Source organism: Aquarana catesbeiana, linkage group LG06 (assembly GCF_042186555.1).
Source record: "Aquarana catesbeiana isolate 2022-GZ linkage group LG06, ASM4218655v1, whole genome shotgun sequence".
Taxonomy (NCBI): Eukaryota; Metazoa; Chordata; class Amphibia; order Anura; family Ranidae; genus Aquarana; species Aquarana catesbeiana.
Window position 1 is genome coordinate 14,814,082 of NC_133329.1, and position 18,314 is coordinate 14,832,395.

General features: G+C 44.9%; 1 protein-coding gene across 2 annotated transcripts in view; it reads right to left on the minus strand.

Annotated features, from left to right (window-relative positions):
* The window catches only part of LOC141148168 (uncharacterized), a 45,465-nt gene that overhangs the window by 11,651 nt on the left and 15,500 nt on the right, over positions 1 to 18,314 (minus strand). For both annotated transcript variants that reach the window (XM_073635356.1, XM_073635355.1), the window contains one exon: positions 10,196 to 10,212. In XM_073635356.1, the coding sequence (XP_073491457.1) occupies positions 10,196 to 10,212 (17 nt within the window). The remainder of the gene's footprint in view (positions 1 to 10,195; positions 10,213 to 18,314) is intronic.

Genomic DNA, 18,314 nt, shown 5'->3' on the forward strand with positions numbered 1-18,314 from the left:
CTCTGAGACCTGCACTGAGAGGAATGAAGGTGTAGAATTAGGTGTGTCACAGCCAAGTACTTGTGGGCAATCTGCTTTTGGTACACCGACGTCAGATTGTACCAGGCAAATTTCCCTGCCCCAGCTGCTGCACCGCCGAAAGAAGTTTGCTCCCAGCCATCCACATACCCAGCGGTTGAATGCTAGCTTGGCAAAATTGCTAGCACTTCAACTGCTGCCTTTTCAGTTGGTAGACTCTGCCCCCTTACGTGAGTTTGTGGAATGTGCGGTTCCTCAGTGGCAGGTACCCAAACGCCACTTTTTCTCACGGAAAGCGATTCCGGCTCTCTACCGGCATGTGGAAGGCAATGTACATGCCTCGCTGGACAGGGCGGTCAGCGGTAAGGTGCATATTACCGGTGACTCATGGTCCAGCAGGCATGGACAGGGACGTTACCTAAGTTTCACGACGCATAGGGTGACTCTGCTGGCAGCTGGGAAGGATGCAGGACAAGGTGCAGTAGTGTTGGAGGTTGTTCCGCCACCACGCCTTCAAAATGCTAATGATTGTGACACACCTCTCTTCTCCACCCCCTCCTCTTCTTCTTCCTCCATGGCCTCTTCCTTTGCTTTGTCCTCGGAACCAGCGGTGCTCCGTAGCCGTTCAAGGGGCTACGCAAGTACGCAGGCCAAAAGATGCCATGCGGTGCTTGAGCTGGTGTGCTTGGGGGACAGGAGCCACACTGGGGCAGAGGTTCTGTCAGCTCTGCAGGGGCAGGTTCAGAGGTGGTTGACGCCACGCCAACTTAAGGCAGGAATGGTGGTTTGCGACAATGGCACCAACCTCCTCTCTGCTCTCCGACAGGGACAAATGACCCATGTGCCCTGTTTGGCTCACGTCCTTAACTTGGTGGTGCAGCGGTTCTTGGGCAGGTACCCGGGCTTACAGGATGTCCTGAGGCAGGCCAGGAAAGTCTGTGTGCATTTCCGCCGGTCATATAATGCCAGTGCTCGGCTGACGGACCTCCAAAAGGAGTTTAACCTGCCCAAGAACCGCTTAATCTGTGACATGCCCACCAGGTGGAACTCAACGTTGGCCATGCTGCAGCGGCTGCACACGCAGCAGAGGGCCATCAATGAGTACCTGTGCGACTATGGCACCAGGACAGGGTCAGGGGAGCTTGTTTTTTTTTCCCCACGCCAGTGGGCCATGATCAGGGATGCATGCACTGTCCTGTCACCATTTGAGGAGGCCACGAGGATGGTGAGCAGTGACAGTGCATGCATCAGTGACACTGTCCCCCTTGTCCACCTGTTGGAGCACACGCTGCGTGGAATAATGGACAGGGCACTTGAGGCAGAACAGAGGCAGGAAGAGGAGGACTTCCTTAGCTCTCAAGGCCCCCTTTATCCAGACAGTGTTCCTGCGTGCCCACCGATCACACAGGAAGAGGACGAGGAGGAGGAGGAGGAGGAGGAGGAGGAAGATTGTGTCAGTATGGAGGTGGAGCCTGGCACTCAGCATCAGCAGCAGTCTTTAAGGGATCAGTCCCAAGAAACACATGGACTTGTACATGGCTGGGAGGAGGTGGCTGCGGACCATGTCGTCCTTAGTGACCCAGAGGACTCCGGACCGAATGCCTCAGCAAACCTACGCTGCATGGCCTCCCTGATCCTGCAAAGCCTGCATAAGGATCCTCGTATTCGTGGTATCAAGGAGAAGGACCAATACTGGCTGGCAGAATTAATGTAATAGAAGGGTATGACGCTGTTCTTTTATCTAAATGATGGTTCCCTACCTGCGTATTTGTATATTTCTTAGTTCAAAACAAGGTACCTGTATATAAATTCCTAGATGTACCCAAGACGTATAAATATCAGATAGTAGTATCCTTAAAAAATTTCACAGTGTTGAACGAACTATATATATATAAATAAACCATAAATATATATATAAAATAATACTGGTGGTGGTGTCAAATTCAGATAGTAGTACCCTTAAAAAATTCCACAGTGTTGAACGAGCTATATATATATATAAACAAACCATAAATATATATATAAAATAATATAATAATAATGGTGGTGGTGTCAAATTCCATACATAGTATTACTAGTTAATACAACAATACAACGTGTCACGTGTCTTCATCTAGTCCCCAGATGAAGACACGTGACGTGTCGTAACGCGTAGGGATTGGCTGGAGCGGCACAAGCTGAAACGCAAGTGAGAATGCGCTGAGAACGCCAGACTTTTCACCCATTTTACTCTGCCCGTTTTTATTGTATTAAATGTAAGAGCATGATCCAAATAAACACCCCCCTTTGATTACAAAAACAATATCACACTAGTGGAGCCTTTCTTCTCTTTCCCTCCCCCATTTTTATCTCTCCTGATATTGAGTTACACCAGAGCGGAGTGACTGAGAAGAAAGCATGGAGAGATAAGCACTTAGAAGGAGAGGCTCCCAGACAGTGCTTCCACGCCTTAAGGATTTAATTACCAAAGCCTGATTTTTACAATTTTAAGGTGAGAGATCTGTGAGACCATACTAGGAGGCACCACTATAAGAATATTATACCCAGCACACAAGATAACACAGATCTGAATAGAAGAACTATTTTATACCTTTCCAACAGCGCCATCTATCTATGAATTTATGAACTTTTTATTTTTAATTCTGCAATGATATCACCTGCACTTTTAAGGTCACATTTAAGTGAATTGTGATTGCACTATTTTATAGATTTACTGTTGGCACCTTTTTTGTGTAAAATTTATTTTATTTTTTGACGGGTTGCACTTAATATTATTTATCCAGTTTTTTACAAGGATTATTTATTCACAAGCATTTATTTATTCACGATAATTTATTCATGATATCCCAGCTTGCTTTTATTCATGACAATTTTTTTGGCATTATAGATATTTGCACGTTTTTCACTTTACTATAGCACCATCACTTCACTGTTAAATAGTGGAAACTGCCACATGTTGCAAAACAGAGATCGCTGATCCTGGCAACTAAAGCTGCAGCAACCACTATATAAAAGCTTTTACTTTATCGCACACTTTTACGCATATTCATTTAATATTGGTAATATTGCGCGAAATTTATTCTAAATATCTACCTTCGTATTTGTTGCACGACAATTGTGTGCCATTAGTATGCAAGACAAGATCCCGGGACACGCCCCTTTGACAACAATCAGACGCTCGGTTGGCCAACAATCGTAACGTGTGTGCAAGGCTTTAGAAATGGCTTTATAACCCTTTCCAGACTGATACACGTTAATTACTTTGTTTCTCTTCTATACATAAAATTTCTTTAGATGGCGACATGAGGAGTTGCTTCTTGAGATCTTTTGGCGTGCTTCCCTTTTTTAGACAGGCTTTTTTTTTTTTTTTTTTTTTTTTTAAGAGAAGTTCCAGGCTCCTTCAAAAAAAGTAAAAAAAAAATCAGCAGCTACAAATACTGTAGCTGCTGACTTTTATATTAGGACAATTACCTGTCCAGGAATCCAGCGGTGTCTTCATCCGAGCTGAATTTTCAATCGATTATCGGGTGCTACCCAGTGGTGTATTTAGGTTTTGTGCTGCCCTAGGCCTGACTAAACATTTGCACCCCCCTAATTTAAATACTGCCCACCCCTTCCTGCCGAGGACACAACCCTTCCTGATTAAGACCCACCCTATCATCTGTAAACCACACCCCTTCCTCTTTAGGCTCATTTGGCACCTTTCAGGGGGGAGGGAGGAACGGGTACCTGTTTTTGACAGGCACCCTTCCCCACTCCCGGGAGACTGCGCTGCCCCCTCTGAAGTTCGGCCCCCTCCTCCTCCTTCCTCCACTGGGCCATTCAGAAAGTGCAACACGCTTCGCACATGTGCAGTAGGGAACTGACCGCTTTCCCTTACCATGAATAATGGTGGCAAAACCTGAGAGCCAATCCAAATATCGGCTGAGGTGTCGAAATTGCGGGATCCCTGGACAGGTAAGTGTCCTAATATTAAAAATCAGCAGCTACAGTATTTGTAGCAGCTGAGTTTGAATGTTTTCGGTGGGGGTGGCGGGGGGGGGGGGCGCAGAACTCTTAATGAGTTTGCATTGGTTTCAGCATTGATGGAGCACTTTATTGCAATATCATGAGCTGCATATTAATGCACTTTCACTAAATGTGGACAGTTTAATGAGTATGCATTTATTTTAGTGTGCATGGAACACTTTGCACATGCAAGTGGCCGCTGGTGCTCAAAATTTTTTGGGGGGGCGCAAACAAACTAAAAAATTCACAAAATAAGACATCAATTGCAGCCTCACTGTGCCCCATCAAACGTAGCCACTGTGCCCATCAAACTCAGCTACTGTGCCCATCAATTGTAGCCACTGTGCCCATCAAACGCAGCCACTGTGCCCATCAAACGCAGCCACTGTGCCCTCCACTGTGCCCTCAAAAGCAGCCACTGTGCCCATCAAATGCAGCCACTGTGCCCATCAAACGCAGCCACTGTGCCCTCCACTGTGCCCTCAAAAGCAGCCACTGTGCCCATCAAATGCAGCCACTGTGCCCATCAAACGCAGCCACTGTGCCCATCAAATGCAGCCACTGTGCCCATCAAATGCAGCCACTGTGCCCATCAAACGTAGCCACTGTGCCCATCAATTGTAGCCACTGTGCCCATCAAATGCAGCCACTGTGCCCATCAAACGCAGCCACTGTGCCCATCAAACGTAGCCACTGTGCCCATCAAACGTAGCCACTGTGCCCATCAATTGTAGCCACTGTGCCCATCAATTGTAGCCACTGTGCCTATCAAACGGAGCTACTGTGCCCATAAATTGTAGCCACTGTGCCCATAAATTGTAGCCACTGTGGCAAACGCAGCCACTGTGCCCATCAATTGTAGCCACTGTGCCATCAAATGCAGCCACTGTGCCTTCCACTGTGCCCTCCAACGCAGCCACTGTGCCCATCAAATGCAACCTCTGTGCCCATCAAATGCAGCCTCTGTGCCCATCAATTGTAGTCATTGTGCCATCAAATGCAGCCACTGTGCCTTCCACTGTGCCCTCCAACGCAGCCACTGTGCCCATCAAATGCAGCCACTGTGCCCATCAAACGCAGCCACTGTGCCCATCAAACGCAGCCACAGTGCCCATCAAACGCAGCCACTGTGCCCAAACGCAGCCACCATGCCCATCAAACGCAACCACCGTGCCCATCAATTGTAGTCATTGTGCCATCAAATGCTGCTACTGTGCCCATAACACCGATATAATTTATTCAATAAATTTTACCCGCTGCTGTCCTGGGGGTTTCCCTCATGCTCCTTTCTCTCTCCTCCTGCTCCTGACGTCACAGCCAGACCCCGCCCTGAGGTGCCGAGGAGAAGGAAAACATAAGGCTCCACCTCCGCTAATGGGGGCGTGAGTCACGCGCCCCCCCCACAACACTCTGCCAAGCACGCCCAAACACAGTGGGGCCGCTACAGCAAGCCAGCTGCCGTGGGCTGCATATGTGCGGGGCCAGCCGCAGGAGCCGGGAATAGGGCAGATGGGTGGGAGGGCTTTCTCTCATGCGCCGCCCGCCCTAGGCCTAGGCCAAAAAACAGCCCTGGTGCTACCACAGCCATATTCACTAAGGGAAACTGGCATTGAAGTCTTGTGCCTTTACAGCTGGTTCCCTAAGGCACGCTGCCCTCTGTGAATGGCCCAGCTGCGGGGAAAAGAGGTAAACTCAGTCAGAAGTGGGAGCGGGTACAGTACCTGTCAAAATCAGGTACCTGCTCCCCCCCAAAAGGTGTGGAGGAGGGGGGGAGGCAGACAAGCGGAGCTTCCTCTTTTAGGTGGAGCTCTGCTTTAAATGATTTCTTGATTCAATAGGTCTGGCACCAAGGGCAGGGGGGGGTTACTTTTTCACAAAGAGCCAGGCAGGTTTGGACAGCCCCCCCCCCCCCCCCTTAATGAATGAAATCATCATTTAAAAACTGCATTTTGTATATTACAATTTGTTTGATGATCTGAATAATTTAAAGTGTGACCAAAAAAAAAAAAAAAGGGAGTGGGGCAACTACTTTTTCACATCACTTTTATATATTCACACACACCTCACATTTTTGTAAATATTTTCTTCTATCTTTTCATGTGATAACACTGAAGAAATGACACTTGTCTACAATGTAAAGTAGTGAGTGTACAGCTTGTATAACAGTGTAAATTTGCTGTCCCCTCAAAATAACTCAACACACAGCCATTAATGTCTAAACTGCTGGCAACAAAAGTGAATACACCCCTAAGTGAAAATGTCCAAATTGGGCCCAAAGTGTCAATATTTTGTGCGGCCAACATTATTTTCCAGCACTGCCTTAACCCTCTTGGGCATGGAGTTCACCAGAGCTTCACAGGTTGTCACTGGAGTCCTCTTCCCCTCCTCCATGATGACATCAGGGAGCTGGTGGATGTTAGAGACCTTGTGCTCCTCCACCTTCCATTTGAGGATTCCCCACAGATGCTCAATAGGGTTTAGGTCTGGAGACATGCTTGGCCAGTCCATCACCTTTACCCTCAGCTTCTTTAGAAAGGCAGTGGTCATCTTGGAGGTGTGTTTGGGGTGGTTATCATGTTTGAATACTGCCCTGCGGCCCAGTCTCTGAAGGGAGGGGATCATGCTATGCTTCAGTATGTCACAGTACATGTTGGCATTCATGGTTCCCTCAATGATCTGTAGCCCCCCAGTTCCGGCAGCACTCATGCAGCCCTAGACCATGACACTCCCACCACCATGCTTGACTGTAGACAAGACACACTTGTCTTTGTACTCCTCACCTGGTTGCCCCCACACACGCTTGTCACCATCTGAACCAAATAAGTTTATCTTGGTCTCATCAGACCACAGGACATGGTTCCAATAATCCAGGTCCTTAGTCTGCTTGTCTTCAGCAAACTGTTTGTGAGCTTTCTTGCGCACCAGCTTTAGAAGAGGCTTCCTTCTGGGATGACAGCCATGCAGACCAATTTGATGCAGTGTGTGGCGTATGGTCTGAGCACTGACAGGCTGACCCCCCTTCAAACTCTGCAGCAATGCTGGCAGCACTCATTCATCTATTTCCCAAAGACAACCTCTGGATATGACGCTGAGCACGTGACCTCAACTTCTTTGGTGGACCATGGCGAGGCCTGTTCTGAGTGGAACCTGTCCTGTTAAACCGCTGTATGGTCTTGGCCACCGTGCTGCAGCTCAGTTTCAAGGTCTTGGCAATCTTCTTATAGCCTAGGCCATCTTTATGTAGAGCAACAATTCTTTTTTCAGATCCTCAGAGAGTTCACCGGGGAGGGAAAACGGCTAATTGGGCCCAATTTGGACATTTTCACTTAGGGGTGTACTCACTTTTGTTGCCAGCGGTTTAGACATTAATGGCTGTGTGTTGAGTTATTTTGAGGGGGCAGAAAATTTACACTGTTATACAAGCTGTACACTCACTACTTTACATTGTAGCAAAGTGTCATTTCTTCAGTGTTGTCACATGAAAAGATATAATAAACTATTTACAAAAATGTGAGGGGTGTACTCACTTATGTGTGATACTGTATATACATACAATACGCCAAACAGCACAGAGACAAGCCTCAAACCTTCTGGCACAAAGTCATTTGGAGTGATGAGACCAAAATTTAGCTTTTTGGCCACGACCATAAACGCTACATTTGGAGAGGAGTCAACAAGGCCTATGATGAAAGGTACGGAGGTGGATTGCTGATGTTTTAGGGATGTGTGAGCTACAAAAAGGCACAGAAAAATTTAGTCGAAATTGTTGGCAAGATGAATGTAGTATGTTATCAAAAAATACTGCAAGAACATTTGCATTCATCAGCCAGGAAGCTGCGCATGGGACGTATTTGGACATTCCAACATGACATTGATCCAAAACACAAGGCCAAGTCGACCTGTCATTGGCTACAGCAGAATAAAGTGAAGGTTCTGGAGTGGCCATCTCAGTCTCCTGACCTCAATATCATTGAGCCACTCTGGGGAGATCTCAAACGTGCCGTTCATGCAAGACAGCCCAAGAATTTACAGGAACTGGAGGCTTTTTACCAAGAGGAATGGGCAGCTTTACCATCTGAGAAGATAAAGAGCCTCATCCACAAATACCACAAAAGACTTCAAGCTGTCATTGATATTAAAGGGGGCAATACACGGAATTAAGTACTGGGGTATGTAAACTTTTGATCAGGGTCATTTGGGTAGTTTCTGTTGTCATAAGAGCAAACACAGATGATTGATAATAAATGGCTTCAGCCAAACATTAACCATGAGTGAAAGAAAAGTTTGTGTTATCATTCAAGAAATCATAAAATTCTGCCAGGGTATGTAAACTTATGAGCACAGACTATATATAGTGGGGACAGAAAGTATTCAGACCCCCTTAAATTTTTCACTCTTTATATTGCAGCCATTTGCTAAAATCATTTAAGTTCATTTTTTTTCCTCATTAATGTACACACAGCCCCCCATATTGACATAAAAACACAGAATTGTTGACATTTTTGCAGATTTATTAAAAAAGAAAAACTGAAATATCACATGGTCCTAAGTATTCAGACCCTTTGCTGTGACACTCATATACTGTATATAACTCAGGTGCTGTCCATTTCTTCTGATCATCCTTGAGATGGTTCTACACCTTCATTTGAGTCCAGCTGTGTTGGATTATACTGATTGGACTTGATTAGAAAAGCCACACACCTGTCTATATAAGAACTTACAGCTCACAGTGCATGTCAGAGCAAATGAGAATCATGAGGTCAAAAGGAACTGCCTGAAGAGCTCAGAAACAGAATTGTGGCAAGGCACAGATCTGGCAAAGGTTACAAAAACATTTCTGCTGCACTTAAGGTTCCTAAGAGCACAGTGGCCGCCATTATCCTTAAATGGAAGACGTTTGGGAAGACCAGAACCCTTCCTAGAGCTGGCCGTACAGCCAAACTGAGCTATCGGGGGAGAAGAGCCTTGGTGAGAGAGGTAAAGAAGAACCCAAAGATCACTGTGGCTGAGCTCCAGAGATGCAGTCGGGAGAAGGGAGAAAGTTGTAGAAAGTCAACCATCACTGCAGCCCTCCACCAGTCGGGGCTTTATGGCAGAGTGGCCCGACAGAAGCCTCTCCTCAGTGCAAGACACATGAAAGCCTGCATAGAGTTTGCTAAAAAACACCTGAAGGACTCCAAGATAGTGAGAAATAAGATTCTTTGGTCTGATGAGACAAAGATAGAACTTTTTGGCCTTAATTCTAAGCGGTATGTGTGGAGAAAATGAGGCATTGCTCATCACCTGTCCAATACAGTCCCAACAGTGAAGCATGGTGGTGGCAGCATCATGCTGTGGGGGTGTTTTTCAGCTGCAGGGACAGGACGACTGGTTGCAATCGAGGGAAAGATGAATGCGGCCAAGTACAGGGATATCCTGGAAGAAAACCTTCTCCAGAGTGCTCAGGACCTCAGACTAGGCCGAAGGTTTACCTTCCAACAAGACAATGACCCTAAGCACACAGCTAAAATAAGGAAGGAGTGGCTTCACAACAACTCCGTGACTGTTCTTGAATGACCCAGCCAGAGCCCTGACTTAAACCCAATTGAGCATCTCTGGAGAGACCTAAAAATGGCCGTCCACCAACATTTACCATCCAACCTGACAGAACTGGAGAGGATCTGCAAGGAGGAATGGCAGAGGATCTCCAAATCCAGGTGTGAAAAACTTGTTGCATCTTTCCCAAAAAGTCTCATGGCTGTATTAGTTCAAAAGGGGGCTTCTACTAAATACTGAGCAAAGGGTCTGAATACTTAAGACCATGTGATATTTCAGTTTTTCTTTTTTAATAAATCTGCAAAAATGTCAACAATTCTGTGTTTTTCTGTCAATATGGGGTGCTGTGTGTACAATATGGGGTGCTGTGTGTACAATATGGGGAGCTGTGTGTACAATATGGGGTGCTGTGTGTACATTAATGAGGAAAAAAATCAACTTAAATGATTTTAGCAAATGGCTGCAATATAACAAAGAGTGAAAAATGTAAGGGGGTCTGAATACTTTCTGTCCCCACTGTATAATATTATATAAATATATATATATATAATTTATTTATTTATTTTAATTTAAAAAAAAAACACACACACACGTACACATATACACAGGAGACATGCATATGTACTCTACTTACCACGTTTACCTCTTGTGCTGTAAAAAAACAAAAAAAAAAAATTAAAAAAAAAGGAAGAAGTCAGTCCTGGATCCAGAAATCATTTACAAACATTTCACAATGAGAAATATTTATCCATGAATGAATTTTACTTCCTGTAGTTGTATAGTTCTCTCCAAAATACAAAGACCTTCCAATTCTTCCCCTGAGGAGCTCACACTCTAATACCTATCCATACAGTACATTGAGGAATTTTTATCTTAGTTCTGATGATGTGGCTTCTTTCCCATTGATTTATGGGAAGGTGGTGGTGAGGAAATCTGTGATGTGCAGTCTCAGTGGAGTATCCATCTCCACCCACATAGGCTCCATAGAGAATCAGAATGTAAACCCCAAAAGCTTACTTTATACTTACAGTTATAAAAAACACAAGGCTGAAATACACATTTTTACTGCCCTCCCTCCAACTGCACCCCAATAACTTATGTTCTAGGCTGATTACTTATTATGGCCAGATATCTATAAGAAAATGGCCGCCGCCCCATTTCCGGCGACTCTAGCTACGGGAAAATGGCCACCGAACATATGAAATTACATGCACATATAAAAGGACACTTCCAGTGCCAATAGTTGTCCCCTGATGAAGTCACGTGACTGTGACGAACACGCATTGGGATGTTAGGCACCGGAAGTGACGTCGGAGAGCTTGCTGCTTGTTTTTGTTTTGTCTTTTCCACATACCGTATATATTAGAGTATAAGCCAACCCGAATATAAGCCGAGGCATCTAATTTTACCACAAAAAACTGGGAAAAGAGGGTAAACAATGCCAATTGGGTAAACAATGCATGCCTCACTGTGCCCATTTGCAGCCATACTGTAGGTCCCCAAGCTTCAAACTCAGTAGTTAAGGGTTCCTCGATGCCCCCTAGCTGCAGCCAAAATTTGGGGTCTCTGGACCCAAAGGGTCCCAAATTGACATTGCTGCAGATGGACACAGTTGACCAACTTCGGGGCCCCGTATGTCAGTGCCACTTGGTGCTAGGAACCTAGCACTACAACATATCCAAAGCTGGGGTTCCTAGCACCAAGAAGCCCCGAGATACCAAGCCCCAAAATCGGTTCAGAAAATGTCAAGCACTTTTTTGCAGCAGAGAATAACATTTTCCTAACTAAATTTGGGGCCCCGTATCTTGGGGCCACCTGGTGCTAGGAACCCCAGCTTTGGATATTTTGTAGTGCTAGTTCCACTGGGTTTGCACACCAAATTTGGATATATTGGAGATATGGGGCCCCATAGTCGGTTCGGAAAATGTCATTCTCTGCTGCAGAAAAGTGCTTGACTTGAGTATAAGCCGAGGGGGGCATTTTCAGCACAAAAAAATGTGCTGAAAAACTCGGCTTATACTCGAGTATATACGGGATTTAAATGTGAGTACCTTGTTTTATTTTTGCCGTTTTTCAATAAATCTTTTAAAATACTACACCATCGAGCCAGTGGCATCTCCAGCTTTCATATTTAGGGGGGGCACATGGGGGGACAGGGACAAAAGTAGGGGGCCAACTATAAAATGCAATATATATATATATATATATATATATATATATATATATATATATATATATATATATATATATATATCCTGGGGCCCTTTACTACGATCCAACGGCCCTTTCACATGTTCTGCAGTGAGCTCCCTTCCTACTGTATTGGGCCCCCCCCCCCCAGGGTGGCAGAAACAAGAGATATATGTCACCAGCATACCAAGAAAATAGAAGGGTCCAAAGCAGTGGGGGAACTATCAGGCTTGCAAAGGTTGTCTTGCCACCGGGCCCTGGTGTTCTGCCACTGTGGGGTTCCCCAGCCTCCTCTTGCTGTCCTGCCTCTGCTATTGACAGCACTGGTCTGGCATCTCTTGGAATTTACAGGCTGGTTCTCCAGTCTGTTCAGTCTGTTTTTACAGTAACTGAGAGTCCTGGTGAAGTCCTTCCTGCAACTCGCTCTTCTCCCTGCCATGAGGATGCAGGGGAAGGAGCAGATCGGGCGGCCGTGGTTGTGTGAGCGCTCGCATTATGCAGTGTCAGCGAGCAGAGAGAGGGGGGAGGAATCACCCGCAGGAGCTGACTGGGGACGCTCTCCCTCTCAATAGAGACTGTTTTACTCCAGCGGCGGCCCGAGTAAGATGCGGCGCATCCACTACGAATGCAAACAAAAAGACATTGCCTTTTTGTAAGAAAAAAAAAATATTTAATTGGGGGGTGTGACGGGAGAATCCCTTGGAAAGTAGGGGATGCCCTTGTTTCAGCTCCCCATACACCTCTTATGTCTAAGTCACCCTGTGCTATCCTGGCACAGGGTGAGTGAGAAAATATATCTTGGACTACTTAAAATGGAAGAGTAATATTTGTCCACAATATCTCCCAGGATGTATGTAGAGACTATTCTTGGTTTGATTGATTCTGAACTCAACATGTTAATTGAGTGAGCTGATCACATTAGCCTCCAGGACTGGCTAGGAGACGAACAGTCTACTCCTACTATAGTTGTTGATGACTAGGCTGAGGGGGGGGGGGGGATTGTTGTTTGTATTGCTAATTGTAATTAGCTCCTGCTTTTATGTTTATACTACTGTGTGAAGCTCGGTGACCACAAGTCTGTGTCCTACAGGTCATGTCTCTGAGTCATCTGGTCTGGGTAAATGATTTAAAAAACTAGCTCATGTTAATTAGGTTAATTAGGTTACAGGTGTATTGTTAGAGTAATATGAGCAGGAGGGGGGAACCTCCTCTTCTGCTGTATATAAGACTGTATTCTGGTTCTAATAAAAATAGTCCATGTTAGCAGTGAAACAAGTGTTGCCTTGTTTTGTGCTTGGGAGCATTTGGAATATCTGATATCTGAGTCCAGACTGGGAAGAAGTGGGATACTGACGGAAGCACTTAAGTGGAGTGTGGGACATTCCGTGACAGGGGGGCACATGGTGGGGCACAGCATAATGTTGGGGGGGGTCAGGGCCCCCTCTGCACCCTCCTAGGGACGCCATTGCATCGAGCATTCCTCCTGTTCTTCCCTTTACATCTCCCCACGCCCACTAACAAGGCTTACTGGTATAGCCACGCTTGGCAAACTCTGACTGCAGACACAGATACATATCAGCAGATCCGGAAACGCCAGACTGGGAGGCTGCCAGACATCCAAATCCACAGGGAACATATTGGTCACCCACAAAGACATACTTATATGCTGTTACCTTACAGCAGTAAGGTAAGGGGACAACCATACATCACATTTCACTGAAGACAGGAAGTCTCCAGTTATTCTCACTCCATCCAAGAGAGTAGTCACCAGCACTTCATAAGATTTTTTGCACTGAAGATAAAAAGTCACTATCTATCCCACACTTTATACAAAAGAGTATCACGCACATACTAGCACTTTAGTTTACTCGTTTATATTTTATGTAAAGAAGATTCCGTATATATATATATATATATATATATATATATATATATATATTTACATGGACTTTTCTGTAATGCTTGAAATCATTATTGCTTTCACTTGAGGAAAAAGGAGAGTATATGATATCTCTCCTCACTGTATACATTAGCTATCAACAATTGGGGACATCATTTGTTTTTTTTGTTACAGGAATCGCCTCTATCTACTGTATGCGTATTTGATACTTTTGCACTTGGTCACTTTATTTTGCACACTTGCACAATTTTGTTGTATTGTTTCATTGATTGCAGCGCATCTTTTATCTTATATTTATACTAGGGTTCTGATATTACCTTTATAGTATAGGCAGTAGTATACGATTCATTTATTGTGTGGCGCGGGGATACCATTTACCCCATTAACTTCCCACCATATAGTAAAATGGCGGTGGGCGGGATCCCCTCTTGTTCCGGACGATGTCATAGGCCAGTGATGGTGAACCTTGGCACCCCAGATGTTTTGGAACTACATTTCCCATGATGCTCCACTACACTGCAGAGTGCATGAGCATCATGGGAAATGTAGTTTCAAAACATCCAGTGTCAGCGCAGCGATCGCTGTCACGTCGTGTTCCTAGGGCATGGCGCGACCCCGATCTGGATAAAGAGCTGATGACGTGGCTCTTTAACCATGTGATTGGCTGTGTCCAATCACAGTCGACCACATGTAAACGCGGAAGTGTTGTTTTTCGGCTCTCCTCGCCTCGCACACCGTCAGTGTGAGGCGAGGAGAGCCGATCAGCGGCATTTCCTCGCAGCAGAGACTGTACAGGTAATCAGGGCACCGATCATCAATGTAGCCCCAGCAGTGCGACCAATCAGTGCCCATCAGTGATGCCAGTCAGTGCCTGCTCAGTGCTGCTCATAAGTGCTGCCTATCCGTGTCACCCATCAGTGCCCATCTGTGCCCACCAGTGCCACTTATTAGTGTCCACCAGTGCCACCTATCAGTGTGGCATATTAGTGCCTCATCAGTGCCCATCAGTGCAGCCCCATCAGTACCCATCAGTGCCGCCTCACCAGTGCCCATCAGTGCAGTCCCATCAGTGCAGGCCCATCAGTGCTGCCTCACCAGTGCCCATCAGTGCCGCCTCACCAGTGCCCATCAGTGTAGCCTATCAGTGCAGCCCATCAGTGCAGCCCATCAGTGCAGCCTATCAATGCCCATCAGTGCAGCCCATCAGTGCAGCCTATCAATGCCCATCAGTGCAGCCTATCAATGCCCATCAGTGCAGCCTATCAATTCCCATCAGTGCAGCCTATCAATTCCCATCAGTGCAGCCTATCAATGCCCATCAGTGTAGCCTATCAGTGCCCATCAGTGTAGCCTATCAGTGCCCATCAGTGCAGCCTCAGCAGTGCCCATTAGTGTAGCCTATCAGTGCCCATCAGTGTAGCCTATCAGTGCCCATCAGTGCAGCCTATCAATGCCCATCAGTGCAGCCTATCAATGCCCATCAGTGTAGCCTATCAGTGCCCATCAGTGCAGCCTCAGCAGTGCCCATCAGTGTAGCCTATCAGTGCCCATCAGTGCAGCCTATCAATGCCCATCAGTGCCGCCTATCAATGCCCATCAGTGCCGCCTATCAATGCCCATCAGTGTAGCCTATCAGTGCCCATCAGTGCAGCCTCAGCAGTGCACATGCGTGAAGGAGAAAAAAAATACTTATTTACAGAAGCTAAGAAAAATTTCTTTTTTTTTTCCAAAACTTTTGGTTTTTTTTTTTTTTTTTAAATAAAAAAACCCAGTTGTGATTAAATACCACCAAAAGAAAGCTCTATTTGTGTGATAATTTCATCAGGGTACAGTGTTACATGACCACGCAATTGTCATTCAAAGTGTGAGAGCGCTGAAAGCTGAAAATTGGCCTGGGCAGGAAGGGGGGTGAAAGTGCCCGGCATTGAAGTGGTTAAGCTGCAAAGGTACACAAATGCCAAAACTGCAAGCAAGAATGATCTCCCATCACATTCAGAGGGAAGCACCACTTGCACAATTTGTCCGATTCTCCTGAATGCAGCCACGCCAACCCCCCCCCCCCCCAACTGCATCCATGGCTGCAGAGCAGTAATGCAGATTTTTAACCACTTGCCTACCGGGCAACACTTCTCCTCGCTGAGCGGCATTTCTTTAAATATTTTTTACTTTGGTACATATCCCCCTAGGTTGGTGCACAGCTTCCCATACAATTTTTTTTCTATGCCAACCTCCTGCCTATTCTGCCTTGAAAATGGCCCAAACTGATTTGAAAGCACCCATTGACTTCAAAGCGGTTTGGATTTGGCATTCCAACAACCTCACACAATTCCAATCCCAGGATGTTTGGCTCATCTCTATTCAGGACTTCATCTGAGCCTCTCCAATCCTCTGGAACTTCCTACCCTCATCTAATGAAAGAAGAAAAGTCCAGGCGGCTGTCCTGCAAGCACTGTAGCCCACCTATTAATGATTTTTTGAATAGGACAGTATAAAAAACACCTAAGTAGTCACAGTGGGAGAGAGAGAGAGGTTAACGTGTTTCACCCTTATAGTGCTTAATGATTAAGTGCTAAGAGGAGTATGAAATGCGTTTAGTAGTCACAGTGGAGGAGAGAGAGGTTAACGCATTTCGTACTCCTTATAGCACTTAATCATTAAGCACTAAAAGGATGAAACATGTTAAGCAGTCACAGTAAGGGGGAGAAAGGTTAACACGTTTCATCCTTTTAGCGCTTAATGATTAAGTGCTATAAGGAGTACGAAATGCGTTAACCTCTGTCCTCCACTGACTACTAAATGCTTTTTATACTCCTCTTAGCACTTATTCATCAAGCACTATAAGGGTGAAATGCGTTAACCTCTCTCTCCCCCACTGTGACTGCTTAGGTGTTTTTATGCTGCTCTGTTCATAAATGGTTAAAGGTGGACTACCGAGCTTGGAGTGTGGCCGTCCAGACTTTTCTTTTTTCATTAGATTGGGGTAGAAAGTGACAAAGGATTGGAGAGGCTCATTACATGCACAGGTGTGAGAAATGGGCTGACATCTGCACAAAGTGTGTGTGAGGGGTGCATGAAAGTGGACGACCTGGGGCAACACATTCCTACCCCAACCTGTCTGCCTGTAGGTGATCCCCCAAATATCTCTACAGGGAAGCCTATCCTGCCTCCACCTAACGGCTGTACCTTTCAACTCATCCCCCTCACATTGATTACCTTTTGTATCACTTGCCCCTCCCCTTTAGTTTGAAAATTCCTACAAAATTCGACAAATTGAAATTCGACAAATTTGTCAATCCGGAAATATTTAAATTAACGAAAACCCATTTAACAAATTTGTCCTAAAACGAAAAGTTTTGATAATATGGAAGAACGAAAATCTGAAAAATTAAAGGAACGAAAATCTGAAATTCGAAAATCCAAAACAACAACTAATAATAACTATTGAAAAATATATAAATATAGCGCTCACAAAATAAATGAATGTGAATGAGATATAAATAATATGCCAAAACAAAGTCCAAAAAACAAGTGACTACAGGCGCTTCAATCCAGAGTGAGGGCAAGACAGGTACTTCAAAAGATTCAGGTGCACAACACCCCCTCATGTATCCCCACTCACCAGATCAACACGAACCCCAGCTTTTCAGTCTGGTGGGTTATTAAAGGCTTGGTATGGTTGTCTTTGAGATGGTAGATGGGAAATCAGGTCATCAGATCCAGGGTTCCTTGGTGAAGAGTTGCAGCCAGACATACACGTACCCAGAAGTAAAAAATATACGAATAGTGAAGTACCATCAAAAAAGGTTTATTTAAACAAAGGATGGGTACTTACAAAAAGATAACATTGAACAAGCATCAAGCATGGAGCCGTTCGTGTAAAAACACCGCACGCTAATAACGGTGTATGTCTGGCTGCAACTTATACGTCTTACAACTTACGTGTATGTCTGGCTGCAACTCTTCACCAAGGAACCCTGGATCTGATGACCTGATTTCCCATCTACCATCTCAAAGACATCCATACCAAGCCTTAAATGACCCACCAGACTGAAAAGCTGGGGTTCGTGTTTATCTGGTGAGTGGGGATACACGAGGGGGTGTTGTGCACCTGAATCTTTTGAAGTACCTGTCTTCCCGTCACTCTGGATTGAAGCACTTGTAGTCACTTGTTTTTGGACATTGTTTTGGCTTATTATTTATATCTCATTCATTTATTTTGCGAGCGCTATATTTATATATTTTTTCATGTTTGTCAAGTGATTAGCACTTTGTGTATAGCAGCTGCATTTTTTATTTTTCACTGATTTGGAATTTTTTTTTATGTCATTCCATTAGCGCAAGTATATATATTTAGTATATATTTTTTTGAATAATAACTATTACTAACTATTAAATTATAGGTATTGGAACTTCCTTTAAAATGTGGCTCTTCGTGAACGTAACAAATAAGAATTTAACCTAAGTTACGAATCCTCCGAAATAACAAATTTCACATCTAAACTAATGGAACGTAACTAAATAATAATAATAATGTTTTATTATTAATTTGTTACGTTCCAATAGTTTTAGATGTGACATTCGTTATTTCGGATAATTTGTAAATCTTCGGATAAATTCATATTCGTTACGTTCACTAACAGCCAAATTTGAAAGTAAATTCCTA